We start from the raw sequence: 26,274 nt of genomic DNA on the forward strand, positions 1-26,274 counted from the left end.
CTAAAATCGCTACACCTCTTACCTTAGAATTAAATGAAGAAAAAAAAAACATGACCAACCCAATCTCTTTTCAATTTCAAATGTTCTTTTTCAGTCAAATCTGTTTCTTGTAAAAAAAGCAATATCAATTTTCATTTTCTTTATAAACTAAAACTCACTTTCACTTAATAGGATTATTTAATCCCTGAACATTAAAAGTTGAAAATTTCAAGCTAGACATTTTAATAAACTAACAATATAATCACTTGATGCAAAAAGTCGCTCTCCTACTAATAAACAAAATCCACTCTCCCTCCCCTAATATGATAGAAAAAGTTTATATAAAAAGGAATACAATTAATTCCCCCCCAAAAAAACCACCCAAAGGTAGTAATTCCCTAAAAAAAATGGGTGTGGTAAACCCCACCGGTGGCAGATGACTATCAAAGATATCAGTGCCATCCACCTCCCCCCAGCCAGAAATACAATATATATAATAATGTAATTCAACATCATAGAAATATTCAGCCCAGCGACTCCAGTTCCAATGACTGGTTCGAATCTTCAACATCAATAAGACTGTATGTCAAAACCTCCTTCAACCCATCTTTCCCATTCTTCCCATTCTTTCCATTCTGTCCATTTCCATTTCCATTGGCCCTTCTTTTAGGCGACGACGGCGAGACTCTTCCCTGACCATGTAAATCCGGTAATGAATTAGCAAAAACCAATGAATCATGATCATTCTCAAAGAATTGAGACTGATAATTACCATAAAAAACTTTCAACACAGCAGGGTATCGAAAAGCAAATTTATATCCTTTCCGCCACAACACATCTTTAGCCAAATTGAACTCCCGTCGATGTCTAATAATTTATTTACTCAAATCATCACAGAAGAAATCTATTATTCTGACTCATCATTGGAGCTTGACTTTGTCTCGCCTTCTGTCCCGCCAACCGCAAAATCATTTCTCTATCCTGATAATTTAGGGATCGAATTAAAACTGCTCGTGATGGTTTTCCCGGAAACGGTTTCCTCCTCAACGCTCTATGTACCCTTTCCAATACTAAGCCACCCGTAAAGAACTCTTTACCCAACATCTCAGGGATCCAGTTCTTAAAATTTTTTATGGGATCTGCACCTTCAATATCTTCGGGAAGGCCCACAATTTTTACATTATTTCTCCGACTTTGATTTTCCAATGAATCCATTTTTTTTCAATAAATCTCTCTTCTGAATTCCCCAATCTATGAACGTATCTTCCACTTTCTCTATTTTATCTTTATTACGTACAACTTGCTCTTTACATTCAGAGAAAGCTGTCTCAAGCTTTTTAAACTTTTCTTGTACTACATCTACTGAAGTAAGGCATTTATTAACTCTCTCTTAAGTGTAGATATATCTTCAGAGACATTAAACATTGTAGATTGCATTTGAGTCATTTGATGAGACATAGTATCTACATGGTAAGCAATTCCTTCCAGCACAGTAAAAATAGAATTCAGTCCGGATTCCAGTGCCACATTTTGAGACCCACCTTCTACAAGCTCCTCCTCCAATTGTTCCTGTGAACTGGCCATGAAAGGTAAGTCTTCTTCTTGTTCCAACATTGTCAAGGCTTTTCCCATGCGGCTGCGGGTCTGGACACCCGACAACAGCACCCCGACCATATCTGGGCAACGCCGCTCTGGCCCTCCAGCAGACCACACACGCCCCAATAAATCGTGGACCCTGGAAGTACCGCACATCCCCGGCAGGGCCAGGGGCTGCGTAGGGGTGGTCTCCAGCGCCTTCCTGCGTGTCCCTGACTCCCCCGAATGCAGCGCAGGCCCAAGGGCTCTTTGTTCAGTTAGGTAGCCCGCACGCCCGACATCGCGAACGCGCGGGTCAACGTCAGTCAATTTCATCAAGAAGCCGGCGCCATCTTGCGGGGACAAGACCGGCACCGGCGTAATACTTAGCCTAGCTGGAGTTCTCTGTGGCTTGGAAGTTCCCGACGGCAACTCCGTGGATCCAACTGGACAGGTAGGCCTCAGTTCTTCAGCACTTTTAAAAAGTAGTTTTTTCTGTAGTTGAGTCTTAGGTTTTTTTAATATTAGCCGCCATTACAGACAACTAATGTACTTAGAAGCAGAAATAAAACGTTTATATACTTAGATTAAAGTTTAAAAACGGGTGTTTAAAAAAAAACTGGCTGGGGGGGATTAGGACCGTACCTCTGCCCTCTACGCCATCTTGCCATGCTTACAATTCCTAACAAATAACAACAAATTGCTGGTGGCAATTAGCTTATAAACCTGTTTTAAATAGATTGAACATTAGGTTATTTGTTTTCTCTCTTTCACTTTCTGACGCTTCTAGCATAGAGAGAAAAACAGCAAACCAGAAAATACTACACAAAACCTTATGGCTCACAAGCACTGTTTATTTAAACAGTTATACATTTCACTTCAATAAAGTTTTTGAACATTTACAGCCAGCTGAAGAAATGTTACTTTTGTTGAAAAATAAGACAATCTAGAGCCAACTTCATCTTGTATCTGAATCTCATAACCACGTGCAGAGCAAAACCTCAATTTGAAATTTAGATCAGCTCACAGCTGTGAGCAAAGTTATGGAATACAATTCAAGTTTCCAGCAGAAGTTAAAGAAAATGTAGACCACAGGTGCTGAAAATTGATATCAAAGCAGAAAATACTGAAAGCACTCAGGATGCCATGTATCATCACCTGGGGAAAGAGGTATAGTTAATGCTTCAGCTTGAAGACCCTTCATTTACTGCCTGACGTGTTAACAGTTCTCAGCATTTTCTCCTGTCATAAGACAGTATACTGAAATCAGACAATATAGAGGATATGTAATTTTTGATGCTTCAATTTTAAAAATTCTTATCTAGGATAAATAATTCTTTCCTCATTTTTTATGATATAATTTTAGTGATGAGGCAGAATCTAATCTCCAGAATAGATTTATTTTCAGAATAAAATGGCAGTGGTTGGTATTGCTTGGGACATATTTATCAGTGATCAAAAATCAAGCACTATCCAGCCATAAAAAGGTGGATGGGGAATGGATTGAAACCATAACATTTTTTAATGTAGTTGGTAAGGGACTAGAGACTAGAGAGGACTAGAGACTAGAGAGGAGTGGGACTAGAGAGGAGTGTTTGGTTTGGTCTGGACTAGAAGGGCCTAATGGCCTGTTTCCATGCTGTAATTGTTATGTTATGTTAAGTATGGAAACCAACTAAACTTGACTGCTTCCCAGGGAATGGGAGGGGGCTATAAACTTTGGGCAGAGTTCTAAGGGGGCCATAGCTTAAAAAAAAAAGTTGAGAATGGCTGCAGCAGACCATGCTAAGATTTTGTGCAGTTACATTTGCTCACAATATTCCAATAAAAATTAATATAAAATGGAAATTTGTTTAAAGCCATTCATAATTTAGGAATTAGATCTCCGTTAGCACAAGAAAAATCCTAATGTTATGAATTTTGTGAGAGAAGAGCAGAACTTACTTTCTAGTGAAAAACTGTCAATTTTTAGATTCCATAATGCACTCAGATCTATTTTGAATGGTCTGGGTGGTTTCACAGGAGGGGGTCCCAATTCTTCAATGGGTGGAGGTTCCAAGCGTTGCAGGGATTTACATGAATGATTTCTCTCCATGACTTCTTGTTCCCTTTGATCATTTGTAGGTTTTGAACCACAACAGTCAATTACATCCAATCTTACGGGGTCCAGAGGTTCTGATTCCAGAGTGTTATCTTGTTTAAATGTTTTCTGATCATTTTGAGGAACAGGATGATTAATTTCCAGTTGAGAAAATGAATCAGCCAGTCTAGTGTTAGAGGCTGCTTGGGAATCTTCACAACTTCGGTTAACTGTGATTGTTTCCTCAAATTGGGACATTTTATTCCTGTCACCAGATACCTTCTCCCCTGCACCCATCCTCGCATTGAATTTTTTACCTTGCACAAGATAAGTGACCTTGTAAGGAGAGTCAAGTAAAGGTTTTGATCTTGAGTTTATTACTGAAGGAGGGAGTGTGCTACATTTTATTTTCTGACCAGGTGTGCTAGCTGCTATACCATTATGTGAAGAATTCTCCCAAATATTTATTTTTTCCTTCAATGCGATTTTGCCTTCTTCCTTGGTTCCTCTGTTATTTTTGTATACTTTGTGTTCTACTGTTTGAATATTCATTGATGCTAGGTTGGAAGTGACAAAATCTTCAGGTCTTCCCCTACCCTCCACAGGAACATTGTGCTTTATCCATTCAGGCAACTGTTTTGAGGCAACTGTTCGTTTTGCCAGAGGAAGAGAAGGAGGAGATTTTGCCTTCGATTGTTGAATAGTTGCATTGTGAGTATTAACTGTCTCAAAAATGTTAATTTTGTTTATGTCCACCCCTATTTTACTATCAGAAGCTGCTGTGGCATCAGGTGCTTGCAAACTCTCCGGCCTGGCTAATTTCAAGTCATCATTGAGTTTGTTATTTATAACATCATGTTCCTGAAACTTGGCTCGAAGAGCTTGAAAATCATTGCTCCTTTTCTGGGGAAAAAAAAACACAATGATTACTTAATGCAGCAAAAAAAGTCTTTGACCATAAAATAGCTTATGGCAAGTAAACAATTTCAACAAGGACAGAAATCAACATGGATTAAAATGCTTCCACTACAACAGACCGATACTAGGGAAACTCTTACAATTACCTCAAGAACATTCTTCATTTAACTCCTCAGCCAGTGTGGGAGTGAGAGTGTTACAATCAGATTCTGTAGCTCTGGGACACTGTAAAAGACTTCCTATTAATCTTGCTTTTCTACCAGATAATTTCACACAATGCAAACTGGAAAAAGTATTTTTGAAGATGCAATTAAAGGCAGTTTAACTGAATGAGGGCAAATGCCTTGAGAGCAAATGAGGGTAAATGCCTTGAGGGCAAATGAGAACAAATGCCGGGGATGGAGGTGGAAGCTGAAACATTAGGGGCATTTAAGAGACTCTTAGTCAGGCACATGATGAAAGAAAAATAGAGGATTACAGGGTAAGGTGGGTTTAGTACTTTTTTAAAGGAATATATGGGTCGGCACAACATTGAGGGCCGAAGGGCTTGTAATGTTCTATGTTCTATTACAGTGGGATCAAAATAATAGAATTCCATTTTCAATAGCTTCAAGGAAAAAACCTTCAGAAAATCATATTGGTCAAGTCACAGTTCACCTCTATCTTATCAAGGACAAATTAAGACTCAAATAAACACTGGCCTTGTACTCAATTAATGCATCATGAAGATTAAAAAAAAAATTCCCGATAATGATTAATGATCGGTTACCTTTTCCAAGAATTGAAAAGCAGTTAACTTTATGAATAACTAAAATGTAACTGAGATGTAGATAAAACACCAAAGAAGAGGGAAAAGATGAAAATAGTAAGAGTTGACTTTTTTTGAGGGAGAGGAGAAATAACTTCAGAAGGAGACAAGTTGAAATGCTACAGGTTACACCTATATTTTGTCAAACAGGAACCACAAGTGACCATGCAAGTATTTACCAAAAAAAATATTCAATGTGTGAAATAGTGAGCAATCTCATAATACAAAGAAAAAGAGAAAATAAAACCAAAAGCCATTATTGCAGTGTAAAAGTAATCACCCACATTTATTCAGTTGTAGTGGTTTATAAAAGAGTAAATATAACAGTATTTGGGAAATTTAAACAATCTCTTGCTAGGACAGATAGATTTAAAATTACATTTGAATACAAGCTATGAGAAAAAGGAACAAGTGACAGGAAGAATTAATTTCAAGCTTATTTATATCTATTTTTGTAATTGTCTTAGAGTATTAGAGACAGCCGGAAGACAGTTATCTAAGCCAGCAGGCACATCTTATCCAGCTAAATTATTTGCATCTCCATTTCAGCAAATTGGTTTCAGGGTTTTTGTACAAGCAGGATGACTCTAACCCTAAAGCAGAGGTTTTTAACTTTTTTTCTTTTCACTCACATTCCTTTTCTTTGGCTTGGCTTCGTGGATGAAGATTTATGGAGGGGGTAAAATGTCCATGTCAGCTGCAGGCTCGTTGGTGGCTGACAAGTCCGATGCGGGACAGGCAGACATGGTTGCAGCGGTTGCAAGGGAAAATTGGTTGATTGGGGTTAGGTGTTGGGTTTTTCCTCCTTTGTCTTTTAAGTAATCCCAACAGCATAGTGCTCTGTGATTAGTAAGTAATTGCATAAGGTGATATGTGGGCAGAATGAAAAAGTTTGAAAACCATTGTTTTAATCGGACCTAATGGACTCGTTATGTGCACTGTTTCATAACTCCAAAGGAAATGGGCCAATAATAATTTTTCTCAAGCAAAATATTTCAGTAAAAATTGGGTCTCGAGCAGTGATTCTCAACCTTCCTACTCACATACCACCTTAAGCAATCTCTACTGATCACAAAGCACCGATGGTATAGGGATTATTTAAATCTGTACGTGAATGGAAAGACAAAGGTTGAGAACCACTGCCCTAAAGTTTAGGCCAAAAATATTTCATGTTTGGTTCATTTGAAAAAAAAACGAAACTAAGGACTGGCTCCATTATCTTCAATTGCTGAGAAGTTAGAAATACAACACAATTAGTGAAAGTGCAGTTGCAATCAACATTCCTTCATTTAGGATAAAAAATAATTGGACTGATGGAATACATTTAGAAAGGTGGGAGGCGAAGATTGTGATGGATCCCTGTTGTGACAGTGGCCAGAAATGTTAAATGAGGAACCGAACTCCCACTCTTGGTTACCAGAGTAATGAAACAACAGAACACAGAGGTTTCCCAAACACCGTGCTCTTTACTTCAGATTCTCAAGACATAGACTATTTACACAAAATGGCGTAATCTATTTATAGTATTTACACAAGCTTGTGACTTCAAGACACAAGGCAATCTTGTGAGTCCTTTAGTTAATGGATGGCTCCCATGGCACTCCTGGTGACTGTGGGACACTCTGATTAGGACTCCCTAGCAATCAATGCCATTTCAGGACAAAGGCAGAACAATAAAACGGAGCACAATTTGGCTTGTGGATTAACTGCTCAGTTGTAATTGACAATGTTTCTTTGGAGTGAATGAAAAGAACTGGGAATGCAAGAGAGTTCCGGTTTTTGCAATAAAAGGGTCCTTTCCAATAACACAGTAGCACCATCCATCTTGCTCCCAAATTCTCATTTTGTTTTGAACTGAGGTATCGTATCTACACTGCTACAAGACTATCCCAATGTCTGGATCATCTTAAACAGAACTGGCAGGATGTTTCAAATCGTTCAAGATGGAAGTAAAAGGATTCTGGAGTAACACAGAATGGGTACCATTGTTGTGTGTATGAGAGCTTCTTCTCACCTCTCCTCATTTTACATCACCCATAATCCCTCCTGCCTCACACATTTAGCACCCCCCTAAAATACAGCTATACTCTCATAACAAATTGTTACAGTTTTAACCAAAATAATGCCATCAAAAGGTGTATCTGAAAAATCAGCTTTTTACAAAAAAGGTTCCCCCCCCAATATGACTCCATGCCAACAAAAATGATCAACATTTAGAATTTACATTTTTTTTAAAATTCATACCTCAAATGACTGACCATTCCTGTTTTCCAATAATATCGTCTGGTCAGTGATGAAGTAAATATGTGGGTGGACATTTATAAGAAAATAATACGTGCTTACAAATACAGGAAAGAAAAAAAAATGTCTCCAACTGTTATTTTCAGCAATTTCAATTTCATTGCACCTTGTAAAGAATATAAATTGGTGCATCTTGTGAGTTTCTTTGTAATAACCAAAATATCCAAGTGTGTAAAATACAAATAAAAATGGGAAAGGTAAATTCTGAACCATACAATCATAAGAAAACAGATTTTAAAAAAGAAATACCGAAATACCCTGTGGTGGCCCGCCACCGTGGAGATCGAGCCGGCGGGTGCGGTAGTAAACAGCAGCATAACACACTGCAACGCGTCCCTTAACACAGCGAACTGGTGCAGTTGAAAGCTAGAGGAGTACAAGACCAGCGGCCCTAAAAATGGCACTGGCCAAGCTATGCAACGAACAGATCGATAACAGGCTGGGGAAGAAGGGTATTCACATGCAAGAATGTCCCCGTTCGCTAATGTTATTCATGCAGCTGATGTCAGCCAATCAAACAAACGGAAGGAGCTCCAACTGTATAAAAGGAGCCTTTTCCAGCCTCAATAAAACTCAGAACTTAACTTCCCACACTGGGAGTGTGTGTGTTTCTTTGCAGCAATCGGCTACAAACCCAACCATTCTTCTCAATTAATTGCCCGTGATATATTTCATATTGTAATCTCTCTGGGTAAATTCTCCTGAATTTTCATTTTTATTAATAAGGGATCATTATAAACCTATTAGGCAGAAACTGAGGAGAGAAAATTGGGAGCAGGCTGTATGAGCATAATTCCACATTGGACAAGGTGAGAGTCCTTCAAAAGCGAGCTGATTGGGGTCCAGGATCGAGTGAAATACAAAAGTCTGCAGACTCCGATTATAGTGAAAACACAGAAATATTGGAGGAACTTGGTAAGTCTCACATTGTCCATTGGAGGTAAAGATATATAACCAACACTTAGACCCTGAGCCCTTCTTCAAGGCATGAGTAAAAAGCAGGCAGGCAGCTGAATTAAAAGGCTGGTGAGAAATAAAGAAAGGCAGGGGGAGGAGCACACGCCAACAGACAAAAGGTGTTAATTGGATATGGATAGGACAAGAGTGAGGAAAGGGGAGAATTGATGGCGGGGTTGGGTGCGTGTTTAGCTCTGTGAGTGCAATGCTGGGAGGAAAAGAGATGGAGGAGGAAGGGGAAAGAAAATGATAAGAGTGAGAGGAGACACTGGGGATAAATGGGGAGCCAACCCCCCTCCCCGATCAATTCCTCTCCTGTCCTCCTATCCAATTAACACATTTTGTCTTTTTGTCTGTGCTCCTCACCTGCCTTTCTTCCCCTCTCCCCAGACATGTAATTCAGGCACCTGTCTGCTTTCTACTTATACTTTGAAGAAGAGCTCAGAGCCAAAATATTGGCTCCAGGTAAACCCCTACTCACGATAGGGTTCCATTCCAGGACTTGCATCACAAGTTGAAACAATAGCGCTCTCTACTGTTTCATTATTTAAATTTAATTTAAACGCTGAAAACCTTTATTACAGCACAAATTAAACTGAAAAAAAATTACAAAGATGTGCCATGTATCGCCATTGCGGGGAACATCTTAACTTGAAACTGAAAGTACCCGATTCTGACCATCGTTTCTTTGAAATATCACGTTGGGATGTCGTAAGCCAGGGTCTATCTATACATCTTTACCCCCCCCACCCCCACCCCCCGTGGATGCTGCAAGACTGGCCGAGTTCCTCCACCACTTCTACAATCTTATCATCTGCAGGTTTTCATGTTTCACTCCACTGAGTCAAAAGCAGACAGATGCTTGAGTTAAAAGGGTGGAGAGAAGGATAGAAAGGGCAAGGGGAAGAACACAGAGCAATGGACAAGAGGTGATATCAGAACATGGCTAGGACAGTGGGGGAGGGAGGGAGGGGGAGGGGGGAGAGAGAGAGAGAGAGAGAGAGAGAGAGAGAGAGAGAGAGAGATAGAGAGATGGGATAGGGGTATCGGAAATCAGAGAAGTCAATGTTAATGCAATCCACTTGCAGGGTGCAGAGATGGAATACTTGATGCTGTTCCTCCACTTTGCGGTGGTCTCAGTCTGGTCTATGGACAGACATGCCAATGTGGCACTGGGGTGGGGACTTGAAAATGGGTTGCCATTGGAGTCCAGGATTAGCGTTTCCTGTGATAATGAAAAGGAAAGGCATGGTTCAGGAACCTAGGTTGTCAAGTTTAGTCAAAAAAGAAAAAGGATAAATCACAAGGTTTAGAAAAGAGAAACAGAAGAATGCCCCTATGGAATAATAAAGGAAGCAGGAAGCTTAAACAAGCAATTACAGGTTAAAAAGGGTCCCCAAGTTGTTCATGGCAAGTTGAATAAGGAAGAATCCCAATGTAATATGGACATACAGAGTCCTCCATAATGTTTGAGACAAGGACACTTTTTTTCCTTTATTTGCCCCTGTGCTCCACAGTTTAAAATTTGTAATCAAACACTTCATATGCAATTGAAGTGCACAATCCAGATTTTATTTAAGTTTGTTTGTTTACATTTTGGTTTAATCATGTAGAAATTATGGAACTTTTTATACCAAGTCCCCTCATTTCAGGCCACCATAACATTTGGCTTCACAGGTATTTGATAGTACTCAGGTGTGTTTAGTTGCTTCATTGGTACAGGTAAATGAGAGCTTGTCTTGCTTCTAAGCTTTTGATCATCTTTGAAGTTTGTAGTTGCAATTTTTCAACATGATGACCAGAGTTGTGCCAATGAAAATGAAAGAAGCCATTATGAGGCTGGAAAACAAGAATAAAACAGTAAGAGACATCGCCTAAACCTTAGGATTTCCAAAATCAACAGCTTTGAGCATAATTAGGAAGAAATAGCATACTGGTGATTTCTTTAATCGCAAAGGGACTAGTAGGCCAAGGAAGAACTCTACTGATGACAGAAGAATTCTCATCATAATGAAGAAAAATCCCCAAACTCCTGTCCAACAGATCAGAAACACTGTTCAGGAGGCAGATGTGGATGTATCAATGACTAGTGTCTCCAGAAGACTTCATGAACAAAAATACTTTCAGCCACTCTTCAGGTATTGCAGATTGACCTCCAAATTATTTCCCTGCAACCATCACACTGATGCAGCCAGCCAGGATGTTCATGATATAACTCATGTAGAAGGTTGATATAATTGTAGCTGACAGCCTTGCCCACTTCAGTCTTCTCAGGAAGTGCAGCCCATTGCACCTTCCTCACAAATTAGATGTTGTATGTCCACAATAGGTACTCGTTAAGTGAACTCCAAGGAACTCCCATCAGCCTGGTCACAATCTCTTATTGTTGCTGTGACATATTATAGATGTTTTTGGGAGATAAATTGGGGCAGTTTTTTTTAGTGTAGGTCACATACAAACACTTCAAAACAGATCTTATTTAAAATACTGCAGCTCTGCTAAAGCTTTGTCGAGTGCCCAAAAGACTTCACTAAAAGATTGTTGTTTACAAAAAGACAACAGATGAAAGAACTTGTTGGAGCTGCAGGCTGTCTGGAGTGGAACTTGCTGTTCTAAGAGGATCATGTGGTTTTGCAAGCAGAGAGAGTAAAACAGGCGTTTCTCAGAGAGAGAGAGAGAGAGAGAGAGAGAGAGAGAGAGAGAGAGAGAGAGAGAGAGAGAGATCAGTGCTGCAGTTTTACAGTCAGCAGCAGCAGCAGCTGGATCTGGAACAGAACAAGCTGGCAAACTTGTGGAAAACCCCATTTTGGAAGATGGGTTGTGAGTGTTTAGTTCAGCCTGGTCAAAGCTTTTGTGGTTCATTCAAGAGGAGAGGACTGGCTGTCTAATGTTTCACTTGGAATAAGATAAACAAAGAGGCACTCTGTGGTGGCCTGAAAGAAAGAGGTTATCATCTGAAAAACCCTGATGGGGCAAATTTCTTCAGCAAGACACTGAAGTGGCTGGTTACAAGGAATCAGTTGTGGGTGTCCAGTGAACAACAGATCTCTCTCTGAAAACCGACAAGAAAATTCCTGAGCGGAAACCATTTACCTTTCAATCACCAAAGCCTGGTGAAATTCATAAATTCTGTACACAATATAAGAATTGCCTGCAACCAGTAAACTTGGAGGAATGAGAAGTGAGATTGGACTGTGAATCAAAGAACTTTTCTGAACTTAAACACATGTTACATACACGTGTGCTTAGAAATAGAAGGGATGTTAAGTTAGGTTAGTTAAATTAATAGTGACAAGTTAAAGTGTGATCCTGTTTTCATGTTTAAAGATAATTAAAAGCAACTTTTGTTTAAGTAACCATTTATCTTGGTTAATATCTATTGCTGCTGGGTTTTGGTGTCCTCTGGGCTTGTAACACTGCTATCTTTGGGCAGAATGTATAGAAGCCCAAAGTCCAGCATCTTTAGATTCAAGAACTGTTTTTCTCCCAGCCCAATTGCCATCATGCGTGGGCCAGATGGTGTGTCAATGGGTGAATGGCGGGCACACTGATGCTACCAGTAATTTAAAAAATAGTAATTTAAATGATTTAAATACTGCTGCCCTTCTTCTGAATAAAATAAGTTTTTAAAACTTACTTTACCTCAGCAATCGATCCTGTGAGGCAAGGATTATCAGTGCAGTTTATTTTCAATGCTCCCCCCTCAACCCTTCTCTCCCACCCCCACTTGCAGCTCAGTTTTTCCACATCCCATAGTGCTTTTGCCATCTTAAAATATGCCCACTCATGCTGAATTAAGTGCAAAATCCCTGGCACGGTGTATGGGTCAAGCTCACAATGGTTTTCCAAGGCAATTTTTTTCTCACGTCGCCAAAGCCATGGCAGCTGTCTGCCTGTCCATTTTATTGCTCATCCTCCTACCAAATAGTAGGAAGCCCATTTTCGCACATGTGCACTGATGGGTGGTGGCCCAGGGAAAGACTTTTGCATTGGGTTGCGAGCCAGATAAATTTGAACCGTGGGCCAGGTTGCTCACCCCTGCTCTAGAAATATCCCATACTACTCTAATGTTAATCATGAACTATTCCGGGACCACAAAAAAGATCTGTTTGCAGTCTAGAAATGCCACTTTTTATTCTGCACAACCTGCAACTGTGAATATTTAGCTATCCTTTGATGTTTACTATCTTTTTTTCTTGAAACATTGTGAACATTTAATTTATACTCTGCAGTTGGTCCATCTTGTCCTTATTTTTGCTGCAGCAGGTAAATATTTTGTACATTGTTCTTATGTTCATGATTTCAAACTTTCATCTCTTCAAGATAAGGACATAACAAACAGCAGGAAATAGGTAGAGTCCGGCAATCCTATTACCAATCAGATCCAAACTCTGTCGTCCTTCTACATCTAGTCACAAATGGTGATAGACAAGTAAACAAATATTGCTATTTTCAAGTTTGGGAGTGGGGTGTGCTTTGGGGATGGGAGTGAGGGGCATCACATCAATGTAAGTGAGAAAGCTGAAGCATTGCAAGCATCTTCAGGTGAATGTGCCAAGTGCATGATCCATCTCAATCTCCTCCAACAGTCCCCAGCGTGATCAATGTCAGCCTTCAATAAACTCCATTTACTCAACGTAACATCAACAAACAACTAAAAACACTGGATGAAGCGCCAAGTGGTCCCTAAAAACTCTCTGTCAATAGTACTGAGGACTGGTGGTCCAGAACTTGCCATGCCCTTGGCCAAGCTCTTCCACTGCAGCTACAACACTGTCATTTTTCTAGCAATGCAAAAAATGTCCACAAGAAGCAGCAACTCATCCAATTCTAACAACATTAGTCTATACGTAATCATCTGGAAAGGGATACAAGCATGTGCTGTCAAGCTGAACTTGCTTGGTAACAACCAGCTCGCACTTTCCAGCAAAGTCACTCAGCACCTAACCTCATTACAGCCATAGATTAAAGAGCTGAACTCCACAGGTGCAGAGGAAGTAACTGCACTCGACATCAAAGCAGCGTGATATCAAGTAATCAATAAGTTCTGATTAAATTGGAGTCAAGGGAATCTGGGCTGAAAATCCTCTGCTGATTGGAATCATACCTAGTACGCAGGGCGATGGTTGTAGTGATTGGAGGTCCATTATGTCAATCACAGGACACCCCTGTAAGAGTTCCTCCAGTCCTGTCCTTGGTCTAACTTTTCAGCTGATTCAGTGACTTTCCTTCAATCATATGGTCACAAGGGATGTTCAACACCTCCACTTCCATGGGAGCTTGGGGAGGATTGGTGAGACATGGGAAACATTAGCAAACTTTTACAGAGGTGTGCAAAGGTTAAAATCTTGCGTTTTTATTTCTGAGTTAATTTTATGACTATCCCTTTAAGAAAAAATTGTTGATTGTAGTGTTAACATAGTTACTATGATGTCATATGTCATAATATCTGGGTGTACGGGAAGCTTGCTTTCATTCTTTGAAGAACCATGGAGGAGGCATTAGCATCAAAATGCTTTTCTTTGAATTCATCTTATTTTGCCTTAATCATCTATTAATCATCTGTTATTATCATCTTATATCGTTATGTCTTTAAATATAGCCAAATGCTTTGTTAATCCATAGTTATGAAAATCTTGATGAAAAATTATGCAGAATGTTTTAACAACCAATTAGAGGCTACATAAAGCTGCAATTACAAAGTTTGATTTATTGGAATATTAAAATAGTAATTCAGAGTATCATTGTTTCTGTTTCTGTGAAGATGACATTTTGAAATTGGAAAATACAAGAGATTGGGAAAGTGTCATCTACATTCTTATTCAAAGTAATAAAATTGTGAACTTTGTTTGGAATAAAGGCTAATAATTTGTATGAAAAAATTACAGCGAGATTTAAAATTAAGAAGCAGTTTTCTGTGAGAAAATGTCTACCAGCCATATATGTCTGATTGTTTAATTTAAAATTTAAACTACGAATGTCTGACTGAAAGACAACTGTGTCCTTGAGGAGATAAGAGCCATTGCTAGCAGCCAGAATCTGGCATAAATCCTAGAATAATGGTTTGAACATATATATATATATATATATATATATAAACAAGAGATAAGAAAAGCTGTGTGCAGAACAGAGCGCCAGCCAGAGAAATCCTCAAAAGGACCATGATAGATACAAATTTTTTTACAGTTCCCAGGAAACAGAAGAAGCAGCAAGAAGATAGGCTGCAGTGTAAAGAGCCCAAGATGGATAAAAATAAGTCTCATTGTGCTAGAGACCTTGAGCCAACAGCTCCTCTCAAAGAACTGTTTGATTGTGAGATGGGCCAGCATGGCAGTCTGACAATGCTTAGCATGAGATTAGAGCCAACCACCAGTGAAGAAATAAGACTCCAATAAGGCACTGCAGACCTCATTAGCTAGTTTAAAGGTTAGTGGAACTAAAACTGATGAATGTACGTTGCAAAGCCCCACCGGGGTGGTATTGAGCAAAATGTTGAAGATAGAGATTCAATCAGCGGTGTCTGAATGTTCAGATGTGAATCCTGATGATAGTATTTCCAAGGTCATGAGCACTGGATGATCTTCAAAGTCTTCAAAGGCATCTAGAGCAAGTACAGCCTCGTGTGCTTCAAGCATATCAGCTATGCATGCTAAGGCGCAAAGCAGACTTAACTACTATTTGTGCACAACATGAGTGATTGGAGAAAAGATATGCTTTAGAAAATATGGAAACTGAAATGAAGAATCAGCAACTAAGGCAAGAAGCTGAAATGAAGAATCGGCAAGAAGAACGAAAAAGATTATTGAATAGACAAAAGACTAGAACTTGAGGAATAACATGCTATGAATATGGCCAGAGTAAAAGCATCATCTCAGGTTTCTGAAAGATCTATCTCTCAAAGTACCCAAAAGGGTATCACATAACACTCCAACAGGTCAATGGATACCGCAGCTACAAGCCATGGGTGGGGCTACTGCTAGTGCTCGAACATCAATGACCAACCCTGTGGAAAGAGCTAGCAACATTCTATCCTTTCTGAGCACACAATATATGAATCTTCCCGAAAGGAGAGCATTTCAACCAGGTTCAACCATGTGAATTGATCATACTGAACAATTGATGTTTAGAACCAATGACAAGTCAAGGATCTCCACCAATGCCATCTCTAACATACCGAGGAACCCCATCCATCCCATCACTTACATACCAAGGTCCTACACCTTTGGCACAAGTTCAAGTTTAGCCAGTTCCATTCACAACAAGACAACCAGACATAAGCCATGGTGGAACAAAACAATGTATCATTCATAGCGAAACAAATTGAAATTTCTGTGATGTTAGCACAGCAACAAGGTTCATATGGTTTACCTAAGAAGGAAATTCCAGTTTTTAAATAGAGATCCATTATAATATCTGACGCTCATGAAATCCTTTGAATATCACATTGAAAGTGATATCAAAAATGCCAAAGATTATCTGTATTACCTGGAACATTGCACTGGAGGACAAGTGAAGGAGTTAGTCAAAAGTTTCCAATATATGGATCCAGACCAAAGTTTTAAAAGGGCAAAGAATTACTGTTTCATCATTATGACAATGAACATAAAATCGCAAGGCCCCACAAAGACAAGATTCTTTCTTGGTCAGCAATAAAATCAGAGGACACAAAGACTTTACAAGCATATGCACTCTTTCTGAGAGGGTGTTGTTCCCATTGCAAGAGCTGAATTTCCTTGCTAATTTGTCAATTATTGTAAACAAATGTTCTTAAAATCTGAAGGACTTATAATCTGAAGAACCAAAGTTGCAGATCTTAAAATGATTTCCTGAAGAGACTACACTTTTGAGGATGTTGTACAATTCTTGGAATGGCATGTGTATGTTTACACTGTACCAGCATTTGGAAGTATTAAGGATGCTTCAATAGTTCCTAAAGATGTAAAGAAATCTAAATAACCGTTTCAACAGAAACCAAAAGTACCTTTGTTATTGCTGTGTTAGATACAAGCACAAGAAAGATCAAGGAAACAATGGAAAAAGAAGATCAGACTGTTCAGGAAAGCTGTTTATATTGCAAAGATAAGCATGCTTTAGAAAAATGTTCATGATTGGAGTAAAGGTCGTATGATGAGAAATTAACCCTTTTAAAGAATATGTTTTGGTTGCTTGTGTAAAGGACACATCAGCAGAACTTTAACAAGCAACTCAGTTTTGATACATGCAGTTTAAAACATCCTAAGTTACTGTATACTCAACAAAGTAAAATTGAGAAAGAAGTCCAACAATCTGAATCCAAGACTAAAGACATAGTCAAAGAGAATACTTCAGTTCAGACAAACAGTCTTACTGGGGTCAATGACAAAGCTCTCTCAATAGTTCCTGTAAAGGTTAAGGCTAAAAAAAAGGAAGCTTCATACTAAATACTTATGCATTCCTTGATCCAGGAAGTACCGCATCATTTTGTACTGTTGAATTGATTAATAAATTAATTTTCATGGTAAAAGATCACAAATCTTTTTGAAGATAATGAATGACGAAAAGAACATTTAAATTAATATAGTTTCAGGTTTACAGATTGCTGGATTGAATAGCAACAAATTTTGCAATCTTCTAAGTGTATATACTCAGAAGACTATGTCTGTGAATAAGGAGATATTCCATATCAGGATGATACCAAACAGTGGGATTATGTAAAAGATGTTTGCTTACCCAAGATTGATAAATAAGATTGAGATATTAATTGGATTAGATGTACCAAAAGCTCTTGAACCTCCAGAAGTAATAGGAGTCAAAATGACGGACCTTATGCCGTGAGAACATTGCTTGGATGGACAATTAACGGACCGTTAGGAGGAAAAATTATCAGGAGTTGTTGAATGTTATTGACAACAGAATTTCAGTTATCAATGATCTATGGGAACAACTGTTTAAAATTAATTTCCCTGAATGTCACAAAGATATTCAAGAACTTTCGAAGGAGGATAAGCAGTTTCTGGATTTAGTGTCAAATTCTGTTAAACATGTTGATGGTCATTACTGTGTAGCATTACCTTTGAAGAAGAGAGAAAGTTATATGCTAGACAATAAAATAATTGCAGAACAGCGTATGCTGAATTTGAAAATTTGAAAATTCAAGAGAAATTCTTCCTTTCATTTGGAATATACAAATGTCATGTTGGACATGATAACCAAGGGTTATGTGGAAAAGATATCAGAAGATATCTCGGAACATATAGATAGTAGAAAATGGTATTTACCTCATCATGGAGTTATACATCCATAAAAGGAGAAACTACATGTAGTATTTGTTTGTGGAGCATCAGTTCAAGGAGTGGCATTGAATTCTCAACTTTTACAAGGTCCAGACCTAACCAGTACTTTAATAGGTGTTCTAATATGATTTTGTAAAGAGCCTATTGTGATTGCAGCAGATATTGAAGCGATCTTTCATCAAGTGAAAGAACCATCAGAAGATAGTGATTTTCTACGATTGTTATGGTGGCGATTACAGTAAAGACATGAATGAATGCAAAATGACAGTTCATTTATTTGGAGCAACTTTGTCGCCAAGTTGTGCAAATTTTGCTTTCAAAAATGTGCTGAAGATAATAAAGAGCAATTTCGTTCTCAAGCTATAGGCATCGTCAGAAATAATTTCTATGTTGAGGATTGCCTTACTTTAGTGGTTTCAGAAAAAGAAGCAACAGATCTTTATCATGAGTTAAAGGAGATCTGTCATAAAGGAGGTTTCTTCCTTACAAAATGGATGAGCAACAGTCGAGATGTGTTGGTTGTTATTTCTGAGACTGAAAGAGCAAAGGAGATAAAATATCTTGAGTTGGATTGTGACGTTTTGTGATGTTCTATCTGATGAAAGAATTTTAGCAGTGCAATGGTGTGTTCAATCTGTTTTCAAATTCAAAATTATTTTGAAAGAACGACCATTAACAAGAAGAGATATTCTTTTGATTGTAAACTCAATATATGATCCTTTGGGAATATTGGCACCAGTCATGTTAATAGCCAAGAAAATTGTGCAAGAATTGTGCAGAAGAAAATTTGGATGGGATGAAGCTATACCAGATTCCATCACACAAAATTGGATGAATTGGATTGAGAGCCTTAAAATGTTAGAAAGTTTTGACGTCAACAGATGTTTTAAACCTACAGACTTTGGAGTGGCCACATTTGCTCAGTTACACCGCTTTGCTAACGCAAGCGAAGGTGGTTATGGTACTGTCAGTTATTTAGTACTGTGAAATAACCAAGAGCGAATAAGTACATTGTGGATTTATAATGGGAAAAGCCAGTGTGGCTCCATTAAAGCCAGTCACCATACCTCAAATTGAATTGACTGCCACCTTTATGGCGAGAAAAATGGACTCTGTGTTTTAAAAAAAAGATTTACAGAATGGAGTTAGCATGTTTTGGACTGATGGTACATTAGTTCTTAAATAAATCAATAGCCAAACCATGAGATTTCATACCTTTGTGGCTAATAGAATGAATGAGATCAAGAAGGTTTTGCATGCTAATCAATAGAGACATTTTAAAACAGTAGATAATCCAGCTGACATGGCTTCACAAGGATCAATTCATCTTATTTTGCCTTAATCATCTATTAATCATCTCTTATTATCGTCTTGTATCGTTATGTCTTTAAATATAGCCGAATGCTTTGTTTGTCTGCAAACTTGCTGATCCAATCACCACATTGTTGTCCAGATTGTGGATCTAGATGACAAACTATGCTGGTCCCACCACCAATCCCTGCAGCACACCACTAGTCCAAAGCCTCCAGTCTGAGAAGCTATTGTCCACGGCCACTCACTGGCTTCTCCCACACAGCCAATGTTTTAGAATATTTTAATATGAGATTTCACATCCAAAGTACAGAGTACCTATGGATAGATGTTAAAATTCTCAAAGATACACTACATTTAAAATCACCAATGCCTGAAGAGGGCGCACAAAATCAGTGAACTGGTGTGGACTCGAAAGGCCAACATGGCCTGTTTCCGCTCCGTAAATGGTTATATGGTTATGGTTATATCCTTCATTACCAAAATCTTGATGCGAAGTTGTGCAAAAATTTTTATCAACCAATTAAAGGCTACATAAAGCTGCAAGTATGAAGTTTGATTGATTAGAATATTAAGATAGTAATTCTGAATATCACTGCTTACATTTCTGTGAAGATGACATGTTTTGAAATTGGGAAATACAAGAGATTGGAAAGTGTCATCTAGAGATTGGAGGTCCATTATGTCAACATCAGGAAACCTCTGCAAGAGTTCCTCATGCCCTGTCCCTAGCCTAGCCCAAATTCTCAGCTGCTTCAGTGACTTTCCTTCAAACAAGAAATGATTAACACCTCCACTTCAATTGGAGCTTGTGGAGGTTCAGAAACATTAGCAAACTTTTACAGTTGTGTAATGGAAAGTGTGGTGACTGGCTACATCACAAGCTGGTATGGGGGCAACACTACCTCTGAGTGGAAAGCCATGCAAAAGGTAGTGAACAGAGTCCAGTAAATCACAGGCAAAACCCTCCCCACCATCGAAACAATCTACATGGAACACTGCTGTTGGAGGGCAGCAGGAATCTTCAAGGATCCACACCACCCAGGACATGCTCTGTTCTCACTGATGGCATCAGGAAAGATGTATAGGTGCCACAAGGCTCGTACATCAGGTTCAGAAACAGTTGCTACCCCTCTGCCCATCAGATTCCTAAACAACAGACTCAGAGACTCATTTAAGAACACTTACTTTGCACATTATTTATTACTGTGTGGCAGCGCACATCAAGATGCAGGTAAACCGGCTCCACATTGTTACGGCCATGGCAGCGGAGCAGCCGTGGCAAGAGGGCACCGCCGAGAGCATCTTCTCCCGTGCTCAAACGGGCCGCGCACGCAGACTCAGCTGCGTTGTGATGTCACCGGACGCATGTGGGCGGGACTTACGGGCCACCTTATAAGGCGCAGCACAGGCTTTTCAAAACTAAGTCATTCATTGGAAGTGCAAGTGACTTACAGTGTGTCGTCTCCTTATTTCACTTCCCTTAGTAGCTACCCCTGCAACTGAATATTTTTTTTTCTGTATTGCATAGTATTTTTACATTTTTGTTTACATTTCTCTTTTTTTGAGTACAGTTTACAGTTTCTGATAAGTGGAAATTCTGCCTGGCCCACAGAATGTACATAAGGTCACGTGTGACATTTGATCAGTGACTACACAACATTCACAACTCATTAAATGATGAAGTAGTCCATATCTAAAAGCAACAGGACTTGAACAATATCTAGGACTGAGCTGTTATGTGGAAAGTAACTTTTGCGCCATGCTATTACCTCCTGACGTTCAAAGTCATTGCTATCACCCAGTCTCTTGCTATCAATATCCTGGGGAATACCACTGAGCAGAAATGAGAAGTTTCAACAAGAGCAGGTCAGAGGCTGAGAATCTTGCAAACTCACCCCCTAACTCTACAAAGCCTGCCCATGATCTACCCGTCTGAATGACTGCAGCTTCAACAACACTCAAGAAGCTTGATATCATTTAGAATATAGCAGCCTGCTTGATAAGACACCCCATCAATAATCATTTATAGGTAGTCCCCAATTTATGACCGTAATTGAGACTGTTGGATTGGTTGTAAGTCGGGGACTATCTGGAGCAGGGAACTTAGGCTGCCGCTGGGAGTGGGGACCACTGTATATAACCATTTACGGAGCGGAAACCTTTCGAGTCCGCACCGGTTCACTGATTTTGTGCGCCCTCTTCAGGCATTGGTCCCGGTAGATCTTCTTTCAATAACGATGGACGAATTCAAAGCAGATGGAATCAGTAACTCTCTGGAACTTCCAACAATCCAAGAATAATGAAGTCATCAAGCAGGCGAGCAGCATTTTAAAAAGTAATAAACACTAATCGTAATTCTTTTTATAAATCTGTACTTGCACAGTAGTTTTAATAAAGATTTTTAAAAATTTCAGTTGTATGCACTGGTGGACATAACTCACGTAGGTCAGAAGTTGAGGACTACCTGTACTCATTCCATCAATGAGCACCAGCAATTTGTAACATCTGCAAGGCAACAACTTATCAAGGCTCGTTAGACAGCACTTTCCCAACCCGTGACTTCTACCACCACTGAAGTGCAGGGGAACCAAAGCATTGAACATCACCACTTTGAAGATGTTCTCCCAAGCACACACCATCCAGACTTGAAAAGATGTTGCCATTTCCTGGAACTCCCTCCCTAACACCATCGCGAGCAGCAGTTTAAGGCGGCAATAGGCATGCGCAATGAAATGCTTGATCTGACTGGAAAGCTCACCTTAAAAAAAAAATTGTATCCACAAAATTTAAGACTCAGTCTCATAGCTTTTTGCACTATTACACTATCCAGAATCAAGGACAATTTCTTCCTTGTTGTTACCAAACTGATAAAAAATACCTGTTTCATAAAATAATGTTACTATTTCACTATTTGAATTGAATTTTATTTCATTAACACATGTATTTTACTTTTGTTTGATTTTACACTACCTGTTGTACACAAGCACGGATTGACTTGCCTGAATAGCACACAAAAGTCACATACCACAACAAACAGTTCCAAGTTTCTGTTATCAATGGCACATCACATTCTCAGTGACTTGGCCCTGCAGCCCACTCACCTTAGCCCACACCGCACATTCACAAACATGCACAACAAACAAGTTAGTTACATTTTTTTCCACCATTTTCATAATTCCAGTAAATGTCTCACTCAGACTTGGTCAAATGCACTGTTTTCCCCACTTCTTGTTGCTTTTAAAAAAAAAACCTTTAAATATTAGCTTGTACTTTTTCTAACTCCGTTTCCACTTGCTGACGTACTCTTTTGATTGCAGACTCTGGCCCTCTCCTAAACTATTCTAAATATCTCCTCACCTGAACCTCTGCTGTGTAACTATTCTAAATATCTCCTCACCTGAACCTCTGCTGTGTAACTATTCTAAATATCTCCTCACCTGAACCTCTGCTGTGTAACTATTCTAAATATCTCCTCACCTGAACCTCTGCTGTGTAACTATTCTAAATATCTCCTCACCTGAACTTCTGCTGTGTAACTATTCTAAATATCTCCTCACCTGAACCTCTGCTGTGTAACTATTCTAAATATCTCCTCACCTGTACCTCTGCTGTGTTTCCAGCTTGGCTTTGTTCTCTTCCAATTCTACCTTCAGCTACCTACTTCTCTTGCCAAACCAGTTTAAAACCCCACCCCACACCTCCCCAAGGCAGCACTGGCAAACACTTGTATGAAGAGTCCTTTCCTGCTGAGTTGCTTTATCACCAGTGCAACTGCAATCACAATTCCAGATGGGCAGGGTTTGGGGGTGGAATTGGTTTATGAAGTCCAGAGGGAATCAGGTGGTGCCAGCCAGAGGAAGGGAGAAGAAGTGATGTGCATGGCTGGGTCTTCAACGCTGGAGCATGGTTCAGCTGGCTAATAACTTTTACTTTGTATAGTTACTCGAGATTTTCCTATAACAGAGAGTGCTTCAAGCATACCCTAACCAAGAATGCATTAAAATTTCTCTTTTCTGCATTTATATTCATTTTTCTTTTAGTCATTGATTAATGGGAATCGGTTACATTATGAAGTGCTACTCGTGGTTTCAGAATGAATCAATTAGGTATTTCAGGAATGTACTCAAAACAAAAAGTGCAAAACTAGCTCTGACGCAGTATCTGATAATATCCAGACAATCTGGTTTATAATGTTGATTAAGAGACAATGAATCAAAAGTCTTTTTTTTAAATGAGTGCCCTAGGATCAATGTGAGGTAACTATCATATGTACAATGTCCAAAATTCTTAATTGCCACAACCAAAAAGATATACAAGATACCCAACTGCAATAGTAAAAATTTAAAGCAACTCAGAAGTAATCAGGTGACCCAAAGATTGGATGTGTAGTGGACAGCAAAGAAGGTTGAAGAGGGTTCTGGACCAGCTGGTAAAACGAACTGCAAAATAGCAGATTGAATTTAATGCAGGCCAAATTTGGAGTATTGTATGCAGTTTTGGTCACCTAAGTACAGGAAGCAAGATTGGTGTTCTAACAACATACAACTATATTCTCATCTTCATCCTATATTCTGAAAAAAAATTCCATTATATAGCAAATAATGGAGGTGTGATCAGATCGATCAAGGGTGGGGAAGCACCAGTGATCCTCTCTGCCACTCTTATGGTCCTGTGGATTGACCTCCGATCCATTTCTCTGCAATGTCTCCCTGTGAGCCACAACAGTGTCCTCCCATGCAGTTTATGTATGGTGTTACATGCCCAAAGGACCCCAAAACCCACCAGCAACAGACATTCACTAAGACAAGTGGCTTTCAAAACAGAAGTTATTTTTAATCAACTTCAAACATGAAAATAGAATCAAACTTTAACTTTACTCTTATACTATACTCTAACCCACATTACCCCCTTCTAATTCTAAATGCATGTGTATGTAATGTGTGTGTAAATTCAAGAAAAGTTATTTGGTTCACAGTTCAAATTCACTTCTCCTTCTTCCAAGTTCTCTGGTTGTAGGCAATCACCGTATTGTGCACAGAATATAACATGTATAAAGTTCACCAGACTTGGTGCTTGAAAGGTAAATGTTTACTGCTCAGGAAGGTTCTTGTAGGGTTTGCAGAGAGATTTGTTGCTCCAGGATTTCCACAACTGAGGTACCACCACTAGTCACTCAGGGTCTTCCTGATGAAAATTGCCCCATCAGGGTCTTCTAGATGGTAACCTCTTTCTTCAAGCTACCACAGAGTTCCATTCCTTCTTCTATTTTAAGAGAAACATCAGACAGATAGCACTTACAGCCATCTGCTGCTCTGGAACTTACTTTCATCAGTTTCAAACAGTTTTCACTAGATTGCACTTTTCAGTGTCCCACACACTAACCGACTGACATGTTAACTCAACACTCTCTCTTTTTCAAATGAAACTCCAAAGAGAGCATGTGACTCATGTCTTGCAAAACCTCCACCTTCTCCAGCAAACAACAGTTCTTTCTTCTTCTCAAGTTGTTATCTTAGGTAAACAAAATCCAGAATTGACTTTCTTGTGAGCACTTTGCAGAAAGGGTACTGACAGACAGCATGACTCCAGCAAGACAATGGTCAAGCATTTTATGAGTCAGTTCAATTAACACCTACTTGTGAAAGGTGTGCTTATATTCTCCAACAGATCCTGCAATGCAAATTCTTCAGTCTTTCAAATAAGATCTGTTTTAAAATGTGTGTATGCATGTGACCTACTCTAAATCTTATAAATTCTCCCCAAATATAAATATTGTTACAATGGCCTTACTCCTTTATCCCATTTAGATCTTAGATTTGGACAGATTGTCCAATCTGGGAGAGAGAAGCAGATACATGGAAATACTGAGAGTGTTTCCAGCTCAAGGAGCACTAAGAATGCATTTATAGATGGCAATGGTCAAGGATTAGTAAGGACAATACGAGTGAAAGAAAGTTATTTGCTGATAGTACAGTAGAATCGCCACTATCTGGAATGTAAGCAACTGTCAAAAAAACCCAGAGAAGATAAATAAATAAATGAAATGAATAAAAAGTTAAATACAAGTTTAAAATTGTAAAATTCAATGTTCTCTTTTTTTAATTTTTCACATTATGAACCATACTGACCAAAATACACACAAACATTTCCCTCTTGAATATACACAGTGTCATTTTCTCCCCTTTTCCCCCTCCATTCCCTCCCTCCTTCACCCCCCCTCCCCACCCACTCAACGTTAAGCATATATGATAAATTAAACCCATTAAACAATGTCATCACACAATGAAAATAAACAAGAAATTTGTGTCATCTACTTTTACATACTGGGTCAGTTCATTTTGTCTTCTTCTTCTGTCATTTTAGGTGGTGGAGGTCCGCGGTAGGACTTCTTTGTTGTGTTCCATGTACGGTTCCCAAATTTGTTCGAATACTGTGATGTTATTTCTTAAATTATATGTTATTTTTTCCAATGGAATATATTTATTCATTTCTATGTACCATTGCTGTATTCTCAGGCTATTTTCTAATTTCCAGGTTGACATAATACATTTTTTTGCTACAGCTAAGGCTATCATAATAAATCTTTTTTTGTGCTCCAGTCAAATTGAGTTCAAGTTATTTACTTCTTATATTACTTAGAAGAAAGATCTCTGGATTTTTTGGTATGTTGCTTTTTGTGATTTTATTTAATATCTGATTTAGATCTTCACAAAACTTTTTCACTTTCTCACATGCCCAAATTGCATGTACTGTTGTTCCCATTTCCTTCTTACAGCAAAAAACATCTGTCTGATACTGTTGGGTCCCATTTATTTAACTTTTGGCATGGTGTATAGCTTGTGTAACCAATTATATCGTATCATGCGTAACGTCGTGTTTATTGTATTTCTCATAGTTCTGGAACATAACTTTTCCCATGTTTCATTCTTTATCTTTATGTTTAGATCTTGTTCCCACTTTTGTTTGGGTTTACAGTTTGTTTCCTCATTCTCTTTCTCTTGCAGCTTGATGTACATGTTTCTAATAAATAATTTAATTATCATTTTGTCTGTAATCACATATTCAAAATT

The 26,274-nt window shown here is 38.8% G+C and overlaps 1 protein-coding gene and 1 long non-coding RNA gene across 12 annotated transcripts in view; one reads left to right on the forward strand and one right to left on the reverse strand.

Annotated features, from left to right (window-relative positions):
• LOC138763770 (FYN-binding protein 2-like) overlaps positions 1–26,274 on the reverse strand; it is a 148,122-nt gene that overhangs the window by 99,197 nt on the left and 22,651 nt on the right. For all 9 annotated transcript variants that reach the window (XR_011357773.1, XR_011357774.1, XR_011357775.1 and 6 more), the window contains exon 2: positions 3,499–4,537. Coding sequence is in view for 6 of the 9 variants with exons in the window: in XM_069938487.1 (XP_069794588.1) it covers positions 3,499–4,537 (1,039 nt within the window). In the remaining 3 variants the exon portion in view is untranslated. The remainder of the gene's footprint in view (positions 1–3,498; positions 4,538–26,274) is intronic.
• LOC138763773 (uncharacterized) lies at positions 1,562–25,771 on the forward strand. Of its 3 annotated transcripts, none has more exons than XR_011357777.1 (3): positions 1,562–2,008; positions 4,240–4,345; positions 14,805–25,771. It is a non-coding gene; the product is annotated as an uncharacterized lncRNA (long non-coding RNA). The 3 variants fall into 3 exon arrangements; XR_011357778.1 differs by lacking the exon at positions 14,805–25,771 and adding an exon at positions 13,208–14,770; XR_011357776.1 differs by lacking the exon at positions 14,805–25,771 and adding an exon at positions 7,220–7,905.

The sequence above is a fragment of the Narcine bancroftii genome, chromosome 5, assembly GCF_036971445.1.
Source record: "Narcine bancroftii isolate sNarBan1 chromosome 5, sNarBan1.hap1, whole genome shotgun sequence".
NCBI lineage: Eukaryota > Metazoa > Chordata > Chondrichthyes > Torpediniformes > Narcinidae > Narcine > Narcine bancroftii.